General features: G+C 50.1%; 2 protein-coding genes across 2 annotated transcripts; one reads left to right on the forward strand and one right to left on the reverse strand.

Moving 5' to 3' along the window:
• Positions 1-280: 280 nt before the first annotated feature.
• LOC111944786 (uncharacterized) lies at positions 281-9,010 on the reverse strand. The gene is made up of 19 exons (XM_086874240.1): positions 8,970-9,010; positions 7,699-8,078; positions 7,410-7,625; positions 6,992-7,060; positions 6,553-6,624; positions 6,279-6,356; positions 6,099-6,200; positions 5,702-5,773; positions 5,529-5,588; positions 5,348-5,437; positions 4,791-4,898; positions 4,433-4,504; positions 3,742-3,840; positions 2,856-2,927; positions 2,696-2,767; positions 2,511-2,609; positions 1,959-2,066; positions 1,343-1,499; positions 281-814 (listed from the first exon to the last, which is right to left on the reverse strand). The coding sequence occupies exons 1-19, from the start codon at positions 9,008-9,010 to the stop codon at positions 571-573; spliced, it is 2,211 nt and encodes a 736-aa protein (XP_086730366.1). The 3' UTR covers positions 281-570.
• A 10,671-nt stretch (positions 9,011-19,681) lies between these two features.
• On the forward strand, positions 19,682-22,265 carry LOC147645779 (uncharacterized). Its single transcript, XM_086874223.1, has one exon. The coding sequence runs from the start codon at positions 20,412-20,414 to the stop codon at positions 22,263-22,265; it is 1,854 nt and encodes a 617-aa protein (XP_086730349.1). The 5' UTR covers positions 19,682-20,411.
• The last annotated feature ends 555 nt before the right edge of the window (positions 22,266-22,820 follow it).

Genomic DNA, 22,820 nt, shown 5'->3' on the forward strand with positions numbered 1-22,820 from the left:
CCTCAGCCACTGCCAGGTTGTGTTTGCCTCCTCTTCAGGCCCAGGATTCTGGGAGTTCCACGAGCCTCAGCTGCCACTGTATTTTTCTCTGAATGTTCCTTGCTGGGCAGTACACAGGGAGAATATTTTGTGCCAGATTCTCCTCTGGGCTTTGAGGCAAATCTCAGTAATTCTGTTGATTTGCATGTACAGATGAACTTTTTGTAGATAGAATGGAAAAGGGAAATGGAAAAGGAGTTGCTCCAAATTTGAGTGGCCCAATCACACTAAAAATGAAATATAAATTGAAAAATTTTTTATTTCTTTTTTTTGGCCTAGTAGGTGGGGAAAACATGCAAAGTTATAGGGCTCTATGAAGAGATTAAGCCAGCACCTAGAAGCATAAAAGTCAAAAGAGCAAACGAGGAGGAGGGCTTGGGAAGAATATTCAGCCCTTCCTATTGAATGAAAAACAGTAAGAAAACTGCCTCTGGTTGTTACCCATAGGCAACAAGTGTTATATGTAGCAAAGAGCAGATGCCCCAAGCTCTTGGTGGCCCAAGGCCTACCGTGGCTGGCCCACTTTCAGTCCTAGCTGGACCAGGGCGGCTGGCTTGGGAGGGGAGGAGGTGGGGGGATCTCAGGGGAAATGGAGATCACAGCCGGGCTGGGGGACTGTGGGGGAGGCCGGGAGTGCTGGTGCTCTTCTTTACAGGGCAAATCCTGCTTCTGAGACCGTTTAGGTGCACAGTAAAACCAGACAGTCTCCAAGCTTCCTGTGGATGAGGGAGAGTGGCACATTCTTCGCCAGGATGCAGGAGTTGCAGAGGTGTTCCTGTGGAGAGAAGAGGTGGCTGAGGCCTCCAGCTGCCACTAGCACACAGGTCCCCTCCTGCACAGCAGGGCCCAGAGCGGCCAAGGCTCCCCAGCACGGCTGCAGCTGCTGGCACAGCTTGGCCCAGCTGGAGAGCTGCCCCTCAAGGCCCCAGTGAGCAGGGGATGGCTCTGGGCAGGGTCCCTGGCCAGGAGCAGGCCCCAGAGCACCTCTGCCTTTCAAGGGCAATCTCGTTCCCACTCTTCCTCCTGCCCACCTTGCTTTGCCTCTGCCTGCTGCTCCTGGGGCTGCTCTTGGCCAGGCAGCTCCTGTGGGAGCCAGCATTGGCTGCAGTACAAGTGGGCTCCTCAGGATAAGGCCCAGCAATTCAGAGGCCAATGAAAGGCCTGGGCAGCAGCAGAACTCTCAGCAGAATTCTGTGGACTACCATTGACTACAAACAAGTGCACAGCAGCATGCCTATGTGTCAGGCTCCCAGTGCTGTGTGTAGAGTTTTAAGAAAATACTGGAGAAAAATCAACAAATTACCGTCTGATCTTGTAGACTTTCCGGATCCCAAAAAAACAGCATATAAATGCAAGTTGCACAGTGATAACTGTCACAACTGACTCTATCACACAGGTTTTCCGAACGTCCTGCGGGCGGACAATTCCAGAGGTGGGCGCTGGATCCTTAATATCGATTCCTGTTGTAGTGATAACATCTGTGAGAGCTATGAGCAGCCTTGAGCCCAAGCTGTGCTCCACTGCTGAGCTGGCAGCATGCTGGATACAGCCAGGACATTCTCTGTCTACCTTACCATCCCTTGGCACAGGCTGTGCCCCCCAACAGAGCCCAGAAGGCCGGGAGCAGAACCCCGGGGACAGCGCAGCCACTTGGGCAGTGGCTCCTTCCAGGGACATGGGCCAAAGCCATCCCTGAGCAGCCACAGCCACCCCTGACCCTCCCTTCCACTTGACAGCTCCCCTAGCCCAAGGGGACAGAGCCAGGCCCTGTCAGGACACACTGGAGCCTTGGCCTCCTTCTCTGCCCTTTCCCCACCATGGACACCCAATGCAGCCGCTCCCAGGTTTTGAGACGTGTCTCGTACGGAGGGGCCCCAGCAGGACTGCTCAGCCTGGCTGAACCTGGCACAGCAATATACCTTCTGTGCCACTGTCTGCTATCTCCTCCCTTTCTGTAGAGGCATCTGGAATGAAGCTGTTGCATTCTGCAGGAAGTTCTGCCTTCTGCAAAGACTTCTGGTCCATCTCTGGAGAAAGGAAGAGGCACAGCTGAATCAGATGGATCTACTGCCCATCGGGGAAGTGGCTTCTTCAGGGAGTAATACTTGTCAAAGACATATCCATGTCTTGGTCATGATTGCTTGATCAGGAAAAGTCCACGGCTCTTTGGCACACACAAGACTCTCCCTCCTCCTGAAGCTGCCCCTCTTGATCTACCCTGAGACTGGGAAATTGCAGGGGATTTCAGAGTATGCATGGCCAAGGTGCAGCTTGAGCTCCCTGACAGCTGATGCCAAATGCCTTCCTGCAGAGGCTGGGGAGAAGCTGCAGCCAGGCCAGGCTGGGGAAACAGCCCCGCAGGCCATGAAAGCAGCAGCAGGGCAGCCAGGCTGACATGGATCCCTTCTTCCTGTGCCACCATGTCCAGATGTGCAGAGAAAGGCCCCAGCTTCTGAGGGAAATGCACCCACCACGACGTCTGTCCCGATCACTCAGCATCACATCCATGTATTCCGATGTCTCCAGGGACTTGATATCTTCTGTAGGTTTGTTCCTCCCTCTAGGAGGACCTTAACAGAAAGTATTTCCATTTCACATGAATGTGTCCAACAAACCAGGGCTCAGCCTGTGGGCTCAGCAGGGACACACTACTCACCCCTGCGATGGGAGCCGAGCTTGCGTTCAGGAATCAGGAAAGTAGCTGGGAAAGTCCTCTCTGCAGACACACCTGTAACTCAACAGCCACAGAAGCTTCTGTCACCTGTTTCTTGACAGGTTGTTAATGATTATGCTCTGAGCAGAAGTTGAGAACTTACCTGCAGAACCTCCTAATGGTTCCAAGCCATCTTCCATCCCAGCTGCTGGAGAAGCTGTCTCAGCACCCTCATCTAGAAGGGAGCACAGATCAGAACCATTCCAATGTGTGCTGAGATCGACTTCTGCCTTTGGGATCTGGGCACTGCAAGGGGTTTGGGTAATGCTGTAGGAGCCAGATGTCAATGGACATGGCCAAAGCTGCAGAGGGCTCTAGGGAGCTCTGGGCTGGCTCCTGGTCACTCTCAACACCCTTTTTGTGAAACATCCCTGAAGGGCAGGCACTGCCAAGCAGCAGAGATGGCAGCTCAAGCCTCAGCAGGGCTCAGGCCCAGGGGCACAGCAATTGCTCTCTGAGACTGTGCCTGGCATGACCTCCCTCCCTTCACCAGAGGCTGCCCATGGTCCCGTGTTTCCTTCGGGAAACACCGCCTTCAGCAAAGCCATTTTCTTCATCTCTGGAGAAAGGAAGAGGCACAGCTGGATGTGACAGAACCGTTCTCCTTCCAGGGAGGTGGCATCATCATGAGGCAATAATGGTCAAAATCATGGATAAAGATTAGGAAATCATATCAAAGTTTGGGATTAGCCAGGACCTTTCCTCCTCCAAACAGCCCCTACACCTGAATTACCCCGAGACCGGGAAATTGCAGGGGGTGTCAGGGTGTGCATGGCCAGTGCTGCTGTTTGGGCTCCCTGTCAGCTGATGCCAAATGCCTTCCTGCAGAGGCTGGGGAGAACAGCCAGGCCAGGCTGGGAAACAGCCCTGCAGGCCGTGAAAGCAGCAGCGGGGCAGTAAGGCTGCTTTGGATCCCTTCCTGCTGTGCTGGGCACGGCGTGTCCAGATGTGCAGAGAAAGGCCCTGGCTGCTGAGGGAATTACACCCACCACGGTGTGTCTCCAGATCACTCAACATCTTGTCCAGAAGTCGGGATGCCTCCAGGGATTTCCCGTCTTCTATGTCTTGGTTCGTCCATGCAGGAGGACCTGAATGGAAAGCAATTCCATTTCTCCTTCAGTACTGAGGGGCTGGGAGTGCACCTGGATGACTGCTGCCCTCCAAGGCACTCCCTCATCTCTGCCTTCCCCTCAGGAGCAGGGGCAGGGGGAACCACGTGCCTGCAGTGGCCCCACACAGGGATGGAAGGAGCCCCTTGCATGGCAGTCAGGGGAGAAAGAATACCCTGGAGCTGCCAGAAACTCTGAACTGAACCCCAGGCAGGGCCAGGGCTTGACAGCGACAGCGGGAGCAGCTCAGGTTCCCTGGGGCTGGCAAAGGAGTCACACAAGGCACAGCCCCAGGGCACAGCCCTGGCCCCTTCCCTCTTGCTCTTCTCTGTGGCTGCACAGAGCACACGGAAGGAGACACTGGCATTGCACATGGGAAGGAGATTGACAGCTAAATGCTCCTTCCTCCCACTGACAGTGCTGTGTGGGATCACTCAGGGCTCCAGAAGGGAGCAAGGTGAGGTTTCCACAATCCATCAATCTTCAGACTCTTAAGGGAAATGGCACATGAGTGAGCTCTTGCCACATTGACACTGATTATTCTGTGCAGAAAGAGACACTGAAAACTTGCCTCCAGTATCTGGCAAAGTCTTCAAACCACCACTGACCAGCATTTCCATGTACTCCATGTCACGATCCCAATCTAGAAGGGAGCACAGATCAGAACCATTTCCATGGTTTGCTTGCATCCGCTTCAGACTTAGGGAACTGGGCACTGCAAGGGGTTTTGGTAAGGCTGTGGGAGCCACATTGTCAATGGACATGGCCAAAGCTGCAGAGGGGCCTGGGGAACTCTGGGCTGGCTCCTGGTCACTCTCAACACCCTTTCCATGCTCTGTGAAACATCCCTGAAGGGCAGGCACTGCCAAGCAGCAGAGATGTACAGGTCAAGCCTCAGCAGGGCTCAGGCCCAGGGACACAGCAATTACCCTCTGAGACTGTGCCTGGCATGGCCTCCCTTCCTGCAGCAGACGCTGACCATGAGCCACTGTTTTCTCTGGGAAACACCGCCTTCAGCACAGCTTTCTGGTCCTTCTCTGGAAAAAGAAAGTTTTACAACCGGATCAGATGGAACTGTGTCACAGATGGGAGGTGGCATTTTCAGGAATGAATGCTGGTCAAAGACATAGATAAGGATTAGGAAATTATATCAACTTTTGGGACTGGTCAGGACCCTTCCTTCTCTAAACACCCAGCATTCCTGGTGTACCCTAAGATGGGGAATTGCAGGGGATCTCAGGGTATGCATAGCTGAGGTGCACTTTGGGCTCCCTGTCAGCTGATGCCAAATGCCTTCCTGCAGAGGCTGGGGAGAAGCTGCAGCCAGGCCAGGCTGGGAAACAGCCCTGCAGGCCATGAAAGCAGCAGCAGGACATCGAGGCTGCCATGGATCCCTTCCTGCTGTGCTGGGAACGGCGTGACGAGATGTGCAGAGAAAGGCCCTGGCTGCTGAGTCTCAGGAGAAGGATGAGGGACATGGACCCACCTTGTGCTCCCTGCAGCATTTCCTTCAGCATTTGCTGCATGGTATTGGATGGCTCATGGGGTTTTTTGTGTCCAGTAGCTTTGTTCCTTCCTGTTGGAGGACATTAGAGAAAAATTTCCCAGGAATGGATTCCACAAAATCATTGCTCATCCAGTGGTGTCAGCAGGGACACACTACTCACCCCTGCGATGGGAGCTAGGCTTGTGTGCAGCATCCAGAAAAGTGTCTGGGAAAATCCTCCCTGCAGACACACCTGTATCTCAGCAGCCACAGAAGCTTCTGTCATCTCTGCTAGCAGGATGACTTTTGGGCTCTGAGCTGGCAGCATTCCCTGGGGGAAAGGCCTTGACCTACCCTCGCCATCTCCGTGAGGCTCAGTCCTGGATGTTAGTAGGGAAGCTAGATCACCTTCACCAAGGGGCTTAGCTGCAAGGAAAAGTAGGACAGAACAGCTCCTGTGGCTCTGTAGGAGATCCTCAGGCTCCCTGGGGCCAGCAAAGGAATCGTGCAAGGTACAGGCCCGGGGCACAGCCCTGGGCCTGGCCCCTTCCCTCTCTGCTCTTCTCCGTGGCTGTACAGAGCACATGGACACACTGGCATTGCACATGGGAAGAAGACTAAGAAGACAGCTAAATGCTCCTTCCTCCCACTGACAGCGATGCTGTGGGATCACTCAGATCCAGTGTCCAGATGTGCAGAGAAAACCCCCAGCTGCTGAGTCTCAGGAGAAGGCTGAGGGACATGGACCCACCTTGTGCTCCCTGCAGCATTTCCTTCAGCATTTGCTGCCTGGTATTGGATGGCTCATGGGGGTTTTTGTGTCCAGTAGCTTTGTTCTTTCCTGTTGGAGGACCTTAGAGAAAAATTTCCAGGAATGGATTCCACAAAACCATTGCTCAGGCTGTGGGGTCAGCAGGGTCACACCACTTACCCCTGCGATGGGAGCCGGGCTTGTCTGCAGTAAGCATCCCAGGAGCTGGCAAAGCGCTCCCTGCAGACACACCTGTAACTAAACAGCCACAGAAGCTTCTCTCATCTCTGCTGATCTGCACAGGCAGCACTGAGCTGCAGGAGAGGTGAGGGGATCACACAGGCCAAGGGCACACACGTGCACGGCTCTGTCCTGGCACCTGCAGCGATGCTGCCCTGGCCGAGCTCTGGGCTCTGAGCTGGCCGCTCTCCCTGGGGGAAAGGCCTTGACCTACCCTCGCCATCTCCCTGAGACTCAGTCCTGGGTGTGGGGTGTGAAGCTGCACCGCCTGCATCAAGAGGCTTGGCTGCAAAGAAAGGCAGGACAGAACAGCTGCTGTGGCTCTGTAGGAGATCCTCATGGTCCCTGGGGCCTGCAAAGGAGCCATGCACGGCACAGCCCTGGGCCTGGCCCCTTCCCTCTCTGCTCCTCTCCATGGTTGCACAGAGCACACGGAAGGAGACACTGGTATTGCACATGGGAAGGAGATTGACAGCTAAATGCTCCTTCCTCCCACTGACAGCAATCCTGTGGGATCACTCAGGGCTCCAGTGGGACAAGGTTTAAAAAACGTATCACCCCTGAGATTATGTTAAGGGAAGTGGCACATGGCTGAGCTCCTGCCACCTTGACATTGATTGTTCTGTAAGTAAAAAGGGGAATTGAGAACTTGCCTCCAACATCCTCCAGGAATTTCACGCCATCATTCATTACTTCTGCGTAATCCATGTGATGATTCCAATCTAGATTGGAGCACAGATCAGAACCATGTCCATGGTGCATTCTGGGATCCCCTTCTGCCTTAGGGGATGGGCACTACAAGGGGTTTGGGTAAGGCCTTGGCAGCCAGATGTCAATGGACATGGTCAGAGCTGCAGAGGGACCTGGGGAGCTGTGGTCACTCTCAACACCCTCTTTGCAGTCCCTTTGCAACATCCCTGGCAGTGTGGCAGGAGCAGCCCAGGGCCCCTGGGGACTCTCTCCCTCCCACAGAGGAAACCCTCCCTTATGCCCGGGGGAAAACCATTCCCAACGCTTCCCAGGGAGAAGGGAGTACTGTCCCGAGAAAGGGGAACCAGGCCGTGGGCTCACCTGCTCCCTGTGCTCGCCAGGGAGCAGCCTGGGCAGCCCTGTCAGGCAGGGCCACTGCCAGGAGGAGCAGGAGGAAGAGGCGCAGAGGAAAGGCCATGGTGCCTTGCCCTCTGCCAGTCCTCCAGCTCTTGCTGTCACCACTGTCCTCACAACGCTGTCCCAGTGTCAGCACCGCTGCCAACGCCGCTGCTGCCACCGCCGCTGCTGCCACCGCCGCTGCTGCCGTCGCCGCTGCTGCCGTAGCCGCTGCTGCTGTAGCCGCTGCTGCCGTAGCCGCTGCTGCTGTCGCCGCTGCTGCCGTCGCCGCTGCTGCCGTCGCCGCTGCTGCCGTAGCCGCTGCTGCTGTAGCCGCTGCTGCCGTCGCCGCTGCTGCCACCGCCGCTGCTGCCGTAGCCGCTGCTGCTGTAGCCGCTGCTGCCGTCGCCGCTGCTGCCGTCGCCGCTGCTGCCGTAGCCGCTGCTGCTGTAGCCGCTGCTGCCGTAGCCGCTGCTGCTGTCGCCGCTGCTGCCGTCGCCGCTGCTCCCGTCGCCGCTGCTGCCGTAGCCGCTGCTGCTGTAGCCGCTGCTGCCGTCGCCGCTGCTGCCACCGCCGCTGCTGCCGTAGCCGCTGCTGCCGTAGCCGCTGCTGCCGTAGCCGCTGCTGCTGTCGCCGCTGCTGCTGTAGCCGCTGCTGCAACAGTCGCAGTCAAGGACTGACTGCTCCGTCCTTGTGGTGCTGTGCAACCACGGGGCTCTGCCACCTCTGTGACCTCAGAGCCTGCCGTGACCTCAACCTGTGTAACCCCAGAGCCTGCTGTGACCTCACAGCCTTGGCTGTACCCCTCGAGTGTTCTCCCATCTGGGTGCCCTGATAGTAAATCTTTTAATTCATCAAAGGGCCATTGCTAAACAAAACCTTGGTTTTGTCTGCTGACATTGCTGGTCAGGTGTCGCTAGAGGACACGAACTATAGAACGAGGGTTCCGATCACACACAGGTGTTCTGACACTGGTAGAAGGAGCAATACCTCCCTCATCTCATTGGTGGGACAAGAGAAAACAGTCTCAGAAAATATGTGTCTTGTTTTAGGAAACAAAAGCTTATTTTCATAAACAGTCCTTGAGAGTGAAAAACTCCTCAAAAGACTTTCTCTTGGGAGCAATCAGCTCCCGAGAGCATGAAATTCTCTCAGGTTCAGAAAATCATGTCCACAGTCAGGCTGTGTCCCTGGTGTTGCTCTTGATGGTTCCCTCTTTTCCTGGGCACTCCAGTGGAGGAGGTGCAGGCCCAGGTGATGCCACTGAAGGAAATGTGCCCTCAGCCCAGGGACGCTCAGCTTGGACTCCCCCAGCCCCTCGGGGCCCCACCGCTGGTCACAGCAGCCCCTGCCTGGCTCCTGCCTGCCCACACTGTGGTCAGCCCCGGCAGCTCCTGGAAATGGATCTCAGTCAAGGCTGGTGCTGTGTGGGCTTTGCTGGCAGTACCAGCCGGACACTGGGCTAACAGCTCCATCTCTTTATTTGAAGAGAAGAAGGGGCCATCACCTACACTGGCAGATGGGCTCACCTTCAGTGTTGTTTACAGGGCAGGGCCAGAGGGGCTCAGGGACAGAGGAAGGGCCATGTTGGTCCCAGCTGGGGCTGGAGGGTACTGGGCTGGTCTTGGGGTCTCTACAAGAACTAAGGAATGGGCTAGGCTGGGGCAGAGGGAGATCAAAAAAGGGAATGAAGGCAGCTTGGGGATACCCATGGGGAGAAGAGTTGGCCGTGGGATCTACAGGGTTATAGGAGGATTCCTCCTGTTCTGGGATGGCTGCTCTGGGGTCCTCTTCTCAAAGCTCTTGCGAGAGCTGCCCAGGCCCTCATTACTGAAGAGGAGCTGCTCAAGCTGTCTGGGTGTTTAGTGCAGCCACTGTCCTTCAAATGCTGTCCAGAAGTGCTCCTGTGGAGAGAGGAGGTGGCTGAGGCCCCCAGCTGTCGCTGGCACACAGAGACCCTCCTGCACAGCAGGGCCCAGAGCGGCCAAGGCTCCCCAGCACGGCTGCAGCTGCTGGCACAGCTTGGCCCAGCTGCAGAGCTGCCCCTCAAGGCCCCAGCGAGCAGGGGATGGCTCTGGGCAGGGTCCCTGGCCAGGAGCAGGCCCCAGAGCGCCTCTGCATTTCAAGGGCAATCTTGTTCCTGCTCTTCCTCCTGCCCACCTTGCTTTGCCTCTGCCTGCTGCTCCTGGGGCTGCTCTTGGCCAGGCAGCCTCAGTGGGAGCCAGCATTGGCTGCAGCCCAAGCGGGCTCCCCAGGACAAGGCCCAGCAGTGAAGGGGCCAAAGAAAGGCCTGGGCAGCAGCAGAACTCTCAGTAGAGTTATTTGGATAACCACTGCCTCCCCACAAGTCCACAGCAGCCTCCTTGGAAATGTTTCCTGTCTACAATAGACTTCCATAAGAAGTTATTTGATGGAAAGATGAACAAAACACTCACCATTTTCTCCTCCAGGAACACCAGATTCCAAAGCAGCACAACATGAAGACAAGCTCTCCACCTCCCACCATGGCCATTATCTCTAGTTAGCAGCGTGTTCCCTGACAGAAAGCCCTTTCAATGACCTTCTGGGAATCAGGAACATGAGTTGTGGTGCTGGCTCCATCTGTGGGAGCAATGGGCAGTGTGAGCCCGTGCTGTGCTCTGCTGCTGAGCTGGCAGCACGCTGGATACGGCCAGGACGTTCTCTGTTTCCCCCTGAGCTGGGGCCTGCAGGCACCTTGCTGCCCCTTGGCACAGGCTGTGCCACCCAACAGAGCCCAGAAGGACGGGAGCAGAGCCCGGGGACAGCACAGCTGCTTGGGCAGTGGCTCCTTCCAGGGACTCAGGCCAAAGCCATCCCTGAGCAGCCAGAGGCACCCCTGACCCTCCCTGCTCTGTGACAGCTCCCCCAGCCCAAGGGGACAGAGCCAGGCCCTGTCAGGAGCCAGTGCAGGCCCTTCCCAGTTGGGAGCATGGCCCTGGGCTCATGGCAGGGCTCCCACTCGGTGCTGCTCCTGTGCCTTGGGCCTCCGGGCACTCAGGGCCAGCTCTGGGAGCAGCTGCAGAGGGAGGGATGTTGGTGCACGAGTCCCGTTTCTTGGGGCTGACCTTGGGGCTCTGAGATGGCAGCTCTCCCAGTGGGAAAAGCCTTGACCTACCCTCACCATCTCCCAGAGAATCGTTCCTGGATCCCAGGGGCACAGTTCAGGACGTGGGATGGTAAGCCAGATCACCTTCATTAACAGGTTCAGCTGCAAAGAAAGGCAGGACAGGACAGGTCCTGGAGAGTGCTCAAGATTCTCCTTCAGTCCAGAGGGGCATGGAGTGCACCTGGGTGACTGCTGCCCTCCAAGGCACTCCCTCATCTCTGCCTTCCCCTCAGGAGCAGGGGCAGGGGGACCACGTGCCTGCAGTGGCCCCACACTGGGATGGAAGGAGCCCCTTGCATGGCAGTCAGGGGAGAATGGTCTTCCTTGTGCTGCCAGCAGCTCTGAACCGAGCCTCAGGCAGAGCCAGGGCTTGGTAGTGGCAGCAGGAGCAGCTCAGGCTCCCTGAGGCCAGCAGAGGAGCCATGCAAGGCACAGCCCCGGGGCACAGCCCTGAGCCTGGCCCCTTCCCTCTCTGCTCTTCTCCGTGGCTGCACAGTGCAGGCAGATGGAGACACTGGTGTAGAGAATATTTTAACAGAAGGTGGGCATGATATTTTAGTAAAGGCCTGTCTGCACAAACCAGCCTTTGGCATAAGTCGTGATATTAAAGGCTAATGTCCTTGAAACTTCCCTGAAGCAGAGAGAATGAAGAAAAACAATATCCTTGTGTCTAAGAGAAAAAATGTAAACCAGTGTGTATTAGCCAATAGTAACTTGCTTAGACCACAGGTCCTGGCAAACACTATAAAAGGTGCTAAAGATAGAAATAAATGGCATTCACTTTTACTTCTGTGAAGACTTGTGAATAGTCTCTCAATATCTGGCGCTCCGAACAGGAACCTCTCATGGGCTGAGGGGATTCAGTGGTGGAGCCGGTGGAGTGAATCTGGGCGCTGGAAGCCGCGGACGTGGATCGGTACCGAATAGGCGACCTGAGAGCGGTGAGACACGGCGCGGTGAGATGTGGAAAAAGGAGGCAGGTCTCTGGGGGAGACCGAAGGCGGAGGAGTAAGTGAGGGGTTGTCATGGAGTTACTTTACTTTTAAGGGAGTTGGAGTTGCTGGGAAGTGCTTGGAGTCTTTTCTCCTGACCAATTATCGGTCATTGCTGGGAACTGACAGCAGTTTAGGCCATTGAAAAGTGGGATCAACTTGTGAACCCTACCTTAAAATGTAAAAGCAGAGCTCTCTGGGTTCTCTTTGTTTTCTGGCTGTGGAGGGTCCGGAGCTCCAGGCCTCCCGTCCCTGCCCAGGCCATGCGGCCGGGCGGGGATGGGGCCGGGCCTGCCTCGTCTCCCGGCCGGGAGATGGGGGGGCCTGGGGAAGGTTTTCCTCGGGCCCGGGCCGGGCCGAGCCGATCTCTGGCTCGGCTGCAGGTTTTGCTGTAACTAATTCACTAGAAACTGCCCAGTGAAGAAAGAGGGAAACCCTGGACTTGCAGCGGGTTGGAGCAGAGACTACACGCTCTAGAGCAGCCATGAGGAACTTTCCATCACAGACGGCTCCAGCTCCTGTTCGGCAGAGATCACCGAACCATCTACAAAAGCCTGGGCAAGATGTTAACTCTTTCATTACCCAGATGAGACTTGCGGATTAATCTTTTTATCCAGAGAGAGAGAGAGAGAGATATCAACATGAAAAGAGACTTTATAAACTACCAGTGACAGGAAAGAAAAGAAGCTTCAAGGAAGGTAGAGAATTAAGAAGATGCTTTAATTAAGCTGAAATATCTCCCTGTTAAAACTATGGAGATGGACAATGAAGTCCTGAAAAGAACTCCTTTAATTCATGATATAGGATCTAGAGAGGAATAGTGTTCAAAGTGTAAATTTGAGTAAAGAGTAATTATAGTATAGTGAAGTACTGGGAGATTAAAAGCCTTGAGAGGCCATGAGAAAACTGTTGAGAGATTTGAAGCCCTGAGAGGCCATGAGAAAACTGTTTTCTGGTGAAGCTCACAGAAACAGATGAAGAAGACTTTTTTTTCTTTTTTTGCCTTTGAATAACTTATCCTTAAAAATGCTATCTCTAGACGCATGGCCCATACACACCTCAGAGTGATGTGAGAATGGAAGGAGTGAACTCTAATAATAGCATCTCTAGACAGCTAACATTAAGGCAATAGAAAACTATAACAAAAATAGTTTTCTTGTGAGAAACTCCATAAATTAACAGGAAGAAACTTCTGTTTCTCTATAAAGATTAGTAAAAAGACTAGCAAGAATTGGGACTGTTTTAACCATCAGAGTTCCAGAGTTTTTGTCTCTGTTGTCATGTGTACAAGGGAATAGTGAGTAGATAGGAGATGGAAAGGTTTTTCTGGAAGTTTATTCTGGTGTTCTTATTACTGTGGTTTGTCAATAAACTTTCTTTTTTTTTCCCCTTTTAAGTTGTATGCCTGTTTTGCTCTTATTCTAATCCATATCTCACAGCAAGAAGTAAGTAATTTTCTTAGTTAGTAGTTTAAAACCACGACAGGGGTCGTGACCTTCCCCCTGCCATGTGCTGTTAGCATGGAAATTGAGTTTGCGTCAGCGAAAAAGCTGCTTCTGAGTATTCTCATTAAACAAGGCAAAGCAGTCAGGGGATAAGACCTGGACAAGCTCGTTTTATGGGCTACAGATAATAGGCGCGGGTGCCCGGAAGAATCGAAAGATATAGGAGATTTGTTGTGACAGAGAATAATTACAGGGAAAAGCAAGGACACTCTGTCTCTCGGTCCCACTTGGCAGATTGTAATTAATACCTTAAAAAACAGAAAAGTGAGATATGCTGAGGCTGTGAGCCCTGTAATTCTACCTGTGTCACAGCAGCCGTCTCTACCTCCCATTGCTGGGTGAGCATTCCTGTCTATGCCGTCCTTGGAGAGAGGGAGGGAGAGTCAGAGAGAAGAAAATAATGAGAAAGAAATTCCACAGCAAATGCTGAAACAACAAACAGAATCTGTTCAGCTACGGCAGGATGTGATACGTCCTGAACTATTTGCTTCACTTTTGGAGACACTTTTAACACTACAGTCTTATTTAAGCTCCAACTTTACTACCCTGGAAGAAGAGAAGCCAAATTTAGCTTGGTTTCTACCCAGACCAGGGGAACATGGGGGAAAGGACTGAGGTGTGTGCAGAGAACAAAGGCACCCCCAGGGCAGAGGCAGAGCAGAAAAAAAATCTCCAAGGCCATGCTGGACAATTACAGAAGCAGTTGAGCAGAAACAGGTGTCTCAGACAGGTGGCTTCAAAGAGAGACAAAACAGCCAAAAAATTGCTAACTTCGAAATTTATCACTGTAATTAAAAGTTGATAAGCTGCAATGGTCACCATTGTTACCACCTGGCCCTGAGAGGCTTTTCGTGTAACATTGCCTGTTTTTGTAAAATCGTGCCCTTTTTCCTCTATCTGTGAACAACGAGAGAAATATTGAGAGAAAGAACTGCATTTGTTAAAGTTACCTTTGTGAGGTTTTTCTTTCCGTTTTTCTCTCTGCGAGAGTGTGTGGGGGATGACGGAGACTTTGCTCAAACCTTCTAGAGATAACAGCAGCAGAGAGCAGCAGCAGAGCGGGCAGTCCATGTACTTTTTTATTTTTTTTCTTTAAAAAATGGGGGGAATTGATGCCTTAGAAGCATTTGATTAATGTAATTCATTAACTTCAAGGGGAGAAATGCCTGTGTTTTTTGTTAACAGATTGAAAAAAGGTCACCTGTTCATCTGACCAGACTGTCTGCCTTTGAAAACATGAGATCCAGTAAACACAGACGTCACCACACAGCCTTAATACTCCAAACAAGATCAGAAGTGGAGCTGTCAGGACACACTTGTGTCTGAGCTCTACACAGACAGTTTGCCAACAGAAATTTCATGTTGTTATTATGATGTTGTGTCTCTACCGATTTTTTTCAGTTATTCTCTGTTTTAAGATTTAGAAGATGTGAAGAACAAGCTGAACATCGATGCCCTCAGTCAGTCACCGATCAGCTGCCAGTTGACATCACAGGAGCAGCGGATATTCCAAGACTGAATCACGTTAAATCATTGTTTGTGAGAAGAGTTTTATAGAAGATCTAGAAGAGTATAGAGACTCCATCTAACTGTATATAAAAGCAAATTGTAATTGTATTTTACCCTTTAAGCAAATTGCTTTCACGCTTAGATTGCATGAATACCAGAGCACATGTGTTAAAAGTAGTTAGATAATAGTTTAAGATAAAGAGTGTAGCTTGTGTGATAATTGTTATTTGTAGGTTATTGATAAGTTTAGAAAAGATATTAGTATAAAGTGTAAGTATTCCCCCTTCAAGAGTTAATGTGATCATAGTTAAAAGTTCATTTAACTTTAAAGCCTTAGCTGTGATTCTGCAGGCATGCTGTCATTTGCATGGAACAAACTGCTTATGGTAATTGTGCTGTGTATAGTCCTGACCAACTGTCTGCTAACTAACATCCACCCCAGCACTGGCAGTTGGGGTGCAGGAGGAGTTGTGCTTCTGTGCCAGTCACTTCTGAGGCAGCTTGAACTCCTTCATAGGCAGCCAAGATTTCCTTCTCTGTGGGAATGTAGTTGGCTTCGGACCCTCTGTAGCTTCGCCTCCAGAATCCCAGTGGTCGGCCTCGAGTCTCTTCAGGCACTTTCTGCCAAAGGCTCCAGGATTAGCCATTGTTCCTGGCTGCAGAGTAGAGCACGTTCTTCACGTCTGGTCCTGTCCTGACTGGGCCAAGGGCTACTGCATGAGTGATCTCCTGCTTGGTCTGAGCAAAGGCTTGCTGCTGTTCAGGGCCCCACTGGAAAGTGTTCTTTTTTCGGGTAACCATGTAGAGAGGGCTCACGATCTGGCTGTACTCAGGAATGTGCATCCTCCAAAAACCTATGGCACGTAGGAAAGCTTGTGTTTCCTTCTTGCTGGTGGGTGGAGACATTGCAGCGATCTTATTGACGACCTCAGTGGGAATCTGACACCATCCATCTTGCCACTTTACTCCCAGGAACTGGATCTCTCGAGCAGGTCTTTTGACTTTGTTCTTCTTGATGGCAAAGCCAGCTTGTAGCAGAATCTGGATGATCTTTTCTCCTTTCTCAAATACTTCCACTGCTGTGTTCCCCCACACAATGATGTCATCAATGTACTGCAGATGTTCTGGAGCCTCACCCTTTTCCAGGGCAGCCTGGATCAGTCCATGGCAGATAGTGGGGCTGTGCTTCCACCCCTGAGGCAGTCGGTTCCAAGTGTACTGCACTCCCCTCCACGTGAAGGCAAACTGAGGCCTGCATTCTGCTGCCAGGGGAATGGAGAAAAATGCATTGGCAATGTCAATAGTGGCGTACCACTTCACTGCTTTGGACTCCAGCTCCAGCATGTCCGGCACGGCAGCGCTCAGCGGTGGAGTCACTTCATTCAGTGCACAATAGTCCACAGTCAATCTCCATTCTCTGTCAGACTTGTGCACAGGCCAGATGGGGCTGTTGAAGGGGGAGTGGGTTTTGCTGACCACCCCTTGGCTCTCCAGCTCTCGGATCATCTTGTGGATGGGGATCACAGCATCTCGATTTGTCCTATACTGCCGGCGGTGCACGGTCGAGGTGGCAATTGGTACTCGCTGTTCTTCCACCTTCAGGAGTCCTACTGTAGATGGGTTCTCTGATAGTCCAGGCAAGGTGTTCAATTGCTTAATGTCCTCTGCCTCCACAGCAGCTATTCCAAAAGCCCACCTGAGTCCCTTTGGGTCTTTGTAATAGCCTAGACAAAGGAAGTCTATGCCCAGAATACACGGGGCCTCTGGGCCAGTCACAATGGGATGTTTCTGCCACTCTTCCCCAGTCAGGCTCACCTTGGCTTCCAACAGAGTCAACTGCTGCAATCCCCCCGTCACCCCAGCAATGGAAACAGGTTCTGTCCCCACATGTCCTGATGGCATTAGGGTACACTGTGTACCAGTATCAACTAAAGCTTCGTATTTTTGTGGCTCTGATATGCCAGGCCATCGGATCCACACCGTCCAAAAGACCCGGTTTTCCCGTGCCTCTTCCTGGCTAGAGGCAGGGCCCCTCCAGCACTGGTCATCCTCTCCTCCCTGGGCATACATGCTAGAGGTTCCTTCAAGGGGATCATCCTCTTTTATGTAATATCTGGCAGTTTGGTCACGGGACGTTGAGGCTACCTTCACTTTAGTGGAACCTTTCTGGTTAATGGTTCCCTCCCTGAGTTGACGCACTCGTGCTGCCAGGGCAGAAGTGGGTTTCCCATCTGTAAGAGACGGTCCGAAGATTCCCTCATCTGTCTCACAACCGTCTCAAGGACAGAGACTGAGACCCTGAATATCACAAGGGACTTGGTTTGGGGGTTTGGGCCTAGCTGAAATGGATGTTTGCTCAGTGATTGTTTGCAGGAGGTTGCACAGTACACTGCTCTCGTTCCTGCTGGTGAACAGAGGCTTGGTAACCTGCGCAACGGGTTTTCCACGACTCATGGCTCTCATTCCTGCTGGTGAGCAGAGGCTTGTGCCTGGTACCCTGTGCAATGGGTTTTCCACAACACCTTGTCCTTGTTCCTGCTGGTGAGCAAAGACTTGCAAGACATGGATCGCTCTGTACCCTACACCTGCTCCCTGCGCAATGGAATTCATCACAATGATCATCAATCTCATCTGGTTTTGGCCCTGCACCCCTCGCTTTGCAAAAGACTATAAAATTATACCCCAAACTTACCTTCCTTTGAGATCTCCCCAACGGACAGAACACTCTGCGTCGTTGGATGGCTGAGTGGACTTCGACGTTGGTAGCTATAATCCCCTTACTCTCTTTTCCTTATGCTTTGCTTTCTCTTTTCTTTCCCTCTATCGCATATTAGTGCTGATGAGCACTCAATAAACTGTGTTTTCTTGTTTAAGTTCTTGGTTTGCTGATAATCTTTTGTACTCTAAGACCGGCTAAAAGAACCACATCACGAATCCCACCTTGCGGATCGTGACATAAATTGGCGTCACGGACAGGATTCTGAGAGACAGAAGGGGTTGCAGGTTGTTGTGCAGTCTGTATCAGGGGAAGGACGTTTCGCTTCATCCGCACCTAGCCTGCCACGCTGGTGAGCAGTGTCTAGAAAGCAAGGGAGGCGACTCGAATTTCTCGCAAACTGCACACGCCCAGGTGAAAAGCACCCCTACACTCATTTGAGGGCTCTGTCTTCAGAATTTTACGCGGGATCTTTGAGTACAAAAGGTGGGACTTACTGGTTTTTTATATGCTGACTGCTTGGTGTAGCGGAGTGACAACCTGAATTTTAACATAAAGGGGTGCCTCCCAAGCAGATTTGGTCTCTCCACCCACAGCAGGGGGGAACACAGCATTGGCTGCGTCTGATGTAGTGTGACTGAGTTTTACCTCCCTGTAGTGGTTCTGTGTACTGTTCTGTGTTTTTGATGAATTTTGACTGCTTGGTGTAGTAAAGAGACAACTTGAATTTTAACATAAAGGGGTGCCTCCCAAGCAGATTTGGTCTCTTCATCCATACAGGGACGCGAAGGGTGATGTGGCAAAGGCCGCGTCTGTGTGTAACTTAAGTCTTACCTCCCTGTAGTGGTACTGAACCCTTCACACACACAAACATGAGTGAGCACTCTGAAAACTCTAGTATAAAAGATAAAGCTGCATTCATTGCTTTGTTAGCAAAACACAATGCTAAGCCCTCCCCAGCTGGGGAAGAATGGGCTCAAAATAATTGGTTCAACCTGGAAAATGTCACTGATAGAATTTGCTCCCTGCAACATGAGGCAAAGTTCAAATTTGGCCGTAATAAAACCATAATTTGTTCTGTCTTGGGAGCTTGTCTTACGTCGGCTGTAGAGGCTCACACGAGACGAAGGCAGGAAGAGAATGTAATTATACAATCCCTACAAAATTTAGTTGAAAGTTTGCAAAATGAAATTAATTTCTTACGAACTGCTCTGAGTGAGGAGTGTGCCAAAAATTCACAGTCTGCTGATTCCTTTAAGGAGTCGTTGGAAAAAGAAACTCCTCAGATAAATCACATATATCCTCAAGCAGAATTACATTTGGAAAAAATTGTGGTGAAAACTGTTGCTCCCAAATAAGACCTTTGATTAAAACAGAATATAACTATATCAATGATGAAGATCTTGATCCACATATAACCACTAAAGAAATCCCGTACACTGCTACTGAATTGGCTAAGTTAAAAAAGGAGTACGGGCGTCTCCCTCACGAGTCAGAGACAGAATACGTATTTCGAGTGTCTCTCACAGGGGGAGATCAAATTCGATTATCTGAACAAGAAGCAAGCGGTTACTGGGGACATGGTGTTTTCTTAACAACAGGAGATAACCGCAACCCATGGTCCCTAACACAGCGAGCTGCATATTGGGCAGGGGGACTTAACCCCCTGGAAAGGGGAGATCCTGTAGTTCTAACCAGCTCCCCAGACCAAATTCTCAAAAACATTCATAAGGCAGCTTGTCTACAACTGATTCATGAAAGAAAATTAATTGTTGGTTATGAATCACCAATTTTGTTACCTGTGGAAGCTGAAATTATGACCCCTTTAATTTGTGGTCTTCCAGAATCACTGAAACCTACAGCAATTCTCCTCCAAACAACCGTAGATGATATCCTTGTGGGAGGAGATGAAAAGGAAGTAATAAAAAATAAAGATACTGAAAAGAGGTACACTACCTGGGAAAAGGGATTGTTGGTAGTTAATCCAGCTCTCATAAAAGTAGAAAAAATTACACAACAACAACCAATTGCATTAAAAGGCCCTTTTGAAATTACTAAGACAATCACTACTGGGACTCTCCACCCTGACGGGGTGGCCCAGAGGGCCTCAGTGAGAAAGTGGTATGCCCAGATTGAACATGACTCTAACATCTTCTCAATAACAGAAGGAGCTGTAAAAAATCAGGTGATACAAAAAACTGAGAGCTTAAGTAGCAGCCATGACAAACCTGACTTGATAATTAAAGAAACCCCTCCCAACATAAAAACAGAAAAGGGTAGGCTGATTTCTAGCCTACAATATTGGTGGAACTTGGGGGTGAAGAAAGGGGTACCGAAGGGTTTAATGGTTAACCTGCCGCTTGAAAAATTAAGTAAATTGGTCTCTCAGTGGCAGGACTCCAGCCCCATTGTACCAAGCGCTCCACATTGCCCTCAACTGATTCTGGGCAGTGGGCCAAAGCAACACCACTCACAGGTTCTGGACAGTGAGCAAAAACAATCAGCAAACTCTTGGTTCACTGATACCTCTGCCAAACCAGAGGGAGAGGTGTGGAGGTGCGGGGCAGTAGCCTTCCACCTTTCCTCTGCTGAACAAATCATTACTGAGGGAGAAAGCAGCACTCAGGCTGCAGAGCTGAGAGCTGTTTGGAGTGTTTTCCAGCGTGAGGCACAGAATACCTCTCCTGTCTGTATCTACACTAACTCCTATGCTGTGTTCAAGGGATATACTAAGTGGCTTCCTTTTTGGCAACAAAAGGACTGGGAAGTAAACAGAATTCCAGTATGGCAAAAGGAAAAGTGGCAAGAAATTCTACGCTTTCTGCTGGTAAGAGTGGGGATTATATCTTGGTTAGTCCAAACTGAAACTTTTAAAAGAACTACAGGAGAATATGCATGGGTAGCCTCCAATGCCCTGGGGATAGAGCATTGGATAAACACCCACTGGATAATTCCATCATTTTAATCTCCTGCCCCTATGTGGCAGACTCTGTTTTGTTTATTTTCTACAGAAGAACACCGAGGGACATGAAGATCAGATAAACCATGAACTTATAGATTTAAAATAAATGCTGTAACAAAGCCTATATTTAGTGTAATAATCACATACCATGGTGTGAATACCCCTTTTTGTGCTAAATGACAAAGCTAATGTTTTTTTTTCTGTTAACTCAAGGTGATGATGTTTCAATACGCTGCAGACTGAGTACCAGATCCCACACTGAGCCTGTACACAGTCAAGTTGCCGGATCTCGTGGCCAGGTTATATCTTGTGAAACTCGGAATCAAGATTGTTGGCTGAATTTAACGGCTGTACAATTGTCCTCCAAAGTCGTGTGTGGTAAAAACAATACCAAATATTGGGGAGAGCTTAATGTTCAGGTTGTACTACCTACCACACAGCCACCAATTAGATTGACTCCAAAAATTTCTGAAATTGGACCCTATGTAATCAGGAAAACTGGCCAACAACAAATGCTATTTAATCCAGCATGGTCTATCAAACAAGTCAAATTACTAATGCAAAACAATGTCTCAGAGATTCAGCCAGCTTGTTCACCTTTTTTGCAAACTTCCTTTGAGGGGTGGACAACCTGGTTGCGAAAGCGAAATTCTTTTCACAAACGGATGACAAGAGATATAACCGGTGTCGTGGGATCAGGACTAGGAATTTTGAATAGTATTGATTCAGAAGTACTGATGAATAAATTGGCTGTTGCAACTAAAGATTTGACCAAAATACAACAACCACTGAGGTCATCTTTAACTGCTTTGGGAACCCAACAGTGGTTGCTATCAAACATATTACCAAATTGGGAAAGGGTAAACGTAGATGATCACAAATTAATAATTGATGCACTCAGTGCTACCCAAAACAATGTTTCTCTGGCTCTTAGCTGTATTCAGGCCCAGTTGTGGATGCAGTCATTTGCTGCATCAATTATCAGAGAGGGTGAAGAAGGCACCTTTCCCACTGAGATTCGGGAAATAGTCTGGGACAATGCCAATGATTTTGAAAAGGAATTTCAATCTTGGTGGAATTTGGTGAATTTTACCTACGATCCCACCGCAAACACAGCCACAGCTTTTGTGTTGACAATACGTAATGCTTCAGTACATTCAATCTTTCCTATCATTGCATTGGGGCTGAATCATGATGGAGCTGTTCTCTATCCTTTAGAGCAGAGGGAATGGGCCCGTCAGATTGGTGGGAAATGGCAAACTGTTGGTTTAGAAAATTGTATTGTCCGGGAACAACAAGGGTTTATCTGTGAAAGTAATGCAATCAAAGCTCAAGACATTTGTTTAGACACGGAACAGAATATCTGTCATTTTGAAATCCATCCTAATGACACTTCTGAAAGAGTGCTTGTGTATGTAGGCAATGGATGTGTATGCTTGAGAACTGCTTGTGATAGTATGCTTGTAGAAAACATAGTAGTGGATACTAAGAATCATTCAAATTTTTGTGTATGCAATTTTACTGAGATTATAGGTTGTGACTTTTCTTATTTAGCTCCAGTTACTTCATATTATCTTTTGCAGTATAATTACACTTTGATTCATCGTTTAGTGCCTGCTCCAATTGGAATGAACTTTACTCTGGTAAGGCAATTGTTGTTTCACCAGGATTTAATCGAAATTTTGGAAAAGATCAAAAAGGATGGACAAAAGACCTTAGTTACGGTTCACCACAATGTGAAAGGAATACATCGTGTTCTGGAAAGAGTAAGGAAAGATGCTGAACACAAGTGGTGGGACACTCTTTTTGGGTGGTCACCAACTGCTACAGGTGTTTTGAACAAATTGTGTCATCCCATCATCGTCCTCTTGGTTTTAGTTTTACTTGGTTTTGTTCTATCAGCAATTTTGTACATCCTGAATTGGAGAATGATGAAGCGGTTGACACAATTGACTTCCATAATGGATGCACACAATATGATTGGTACTTTACATGTTGCTGATACCCCTAAGGTTATCAATACTCGATGAATTACGCAGGCACTACAATAAATAATTTGATATTGTGACTATGAGGTTAATCATTTTATCATGGTGTATTTTAGAATATAATTTAAGATAAGAAACCAATATGTAAGTCTTAGTTGAAATTATATATAATAGTTTTTCTTTGAAATCAATATATTGATTTTCTTATTGTTTTTGTTTTCTCTTTTTCCTTTTTCTGTCCCTTATCTTTTCCCTACTACCTGTCTCTGTTTTTTCTGGGATATACTACCAACTGTAACGAGTCCTGAAGACTTCAGAGAAGAATTCTGCAGCAGCACTACAACATCGTGCAGAAAGACCTCGACGATTGTGAGCCACGGGGTGGTGTAAGAGACGGTCCGAAGATTCCCTCATCTGTCTCACAACCGTCTCAAGGACAGAGACTGAGACCCTGAATATCACAAGGGACTTGGTTTGGGGGTTTGGGCCTAGCTGAAATGGATGTTTGCTCAATGATTGTTTGCAGGAGGTTGCACGGTGCACTGCTCTCGTTCCTGTTGGTGAGCAGAGGCTTGGTAACCTGCGCAACGGGTTTTC

Source organism: Cyanistes caeruleus, unplaced genomic scaffold (assembly GCF_971803275.1).
Source record: "Cyanistes caeruleus unplaced genomic scaffold, bCyaCae1.hap1.1 HAP1_SCAFFOLD_172, whole genome shotgun sequence".
NCBI classification, from domain to species: Eukaryota; Metazoa; Chordata; class Aves; order Passeriformes; family Paridae; genus Cyanistes; species Cyanistes caeruleus.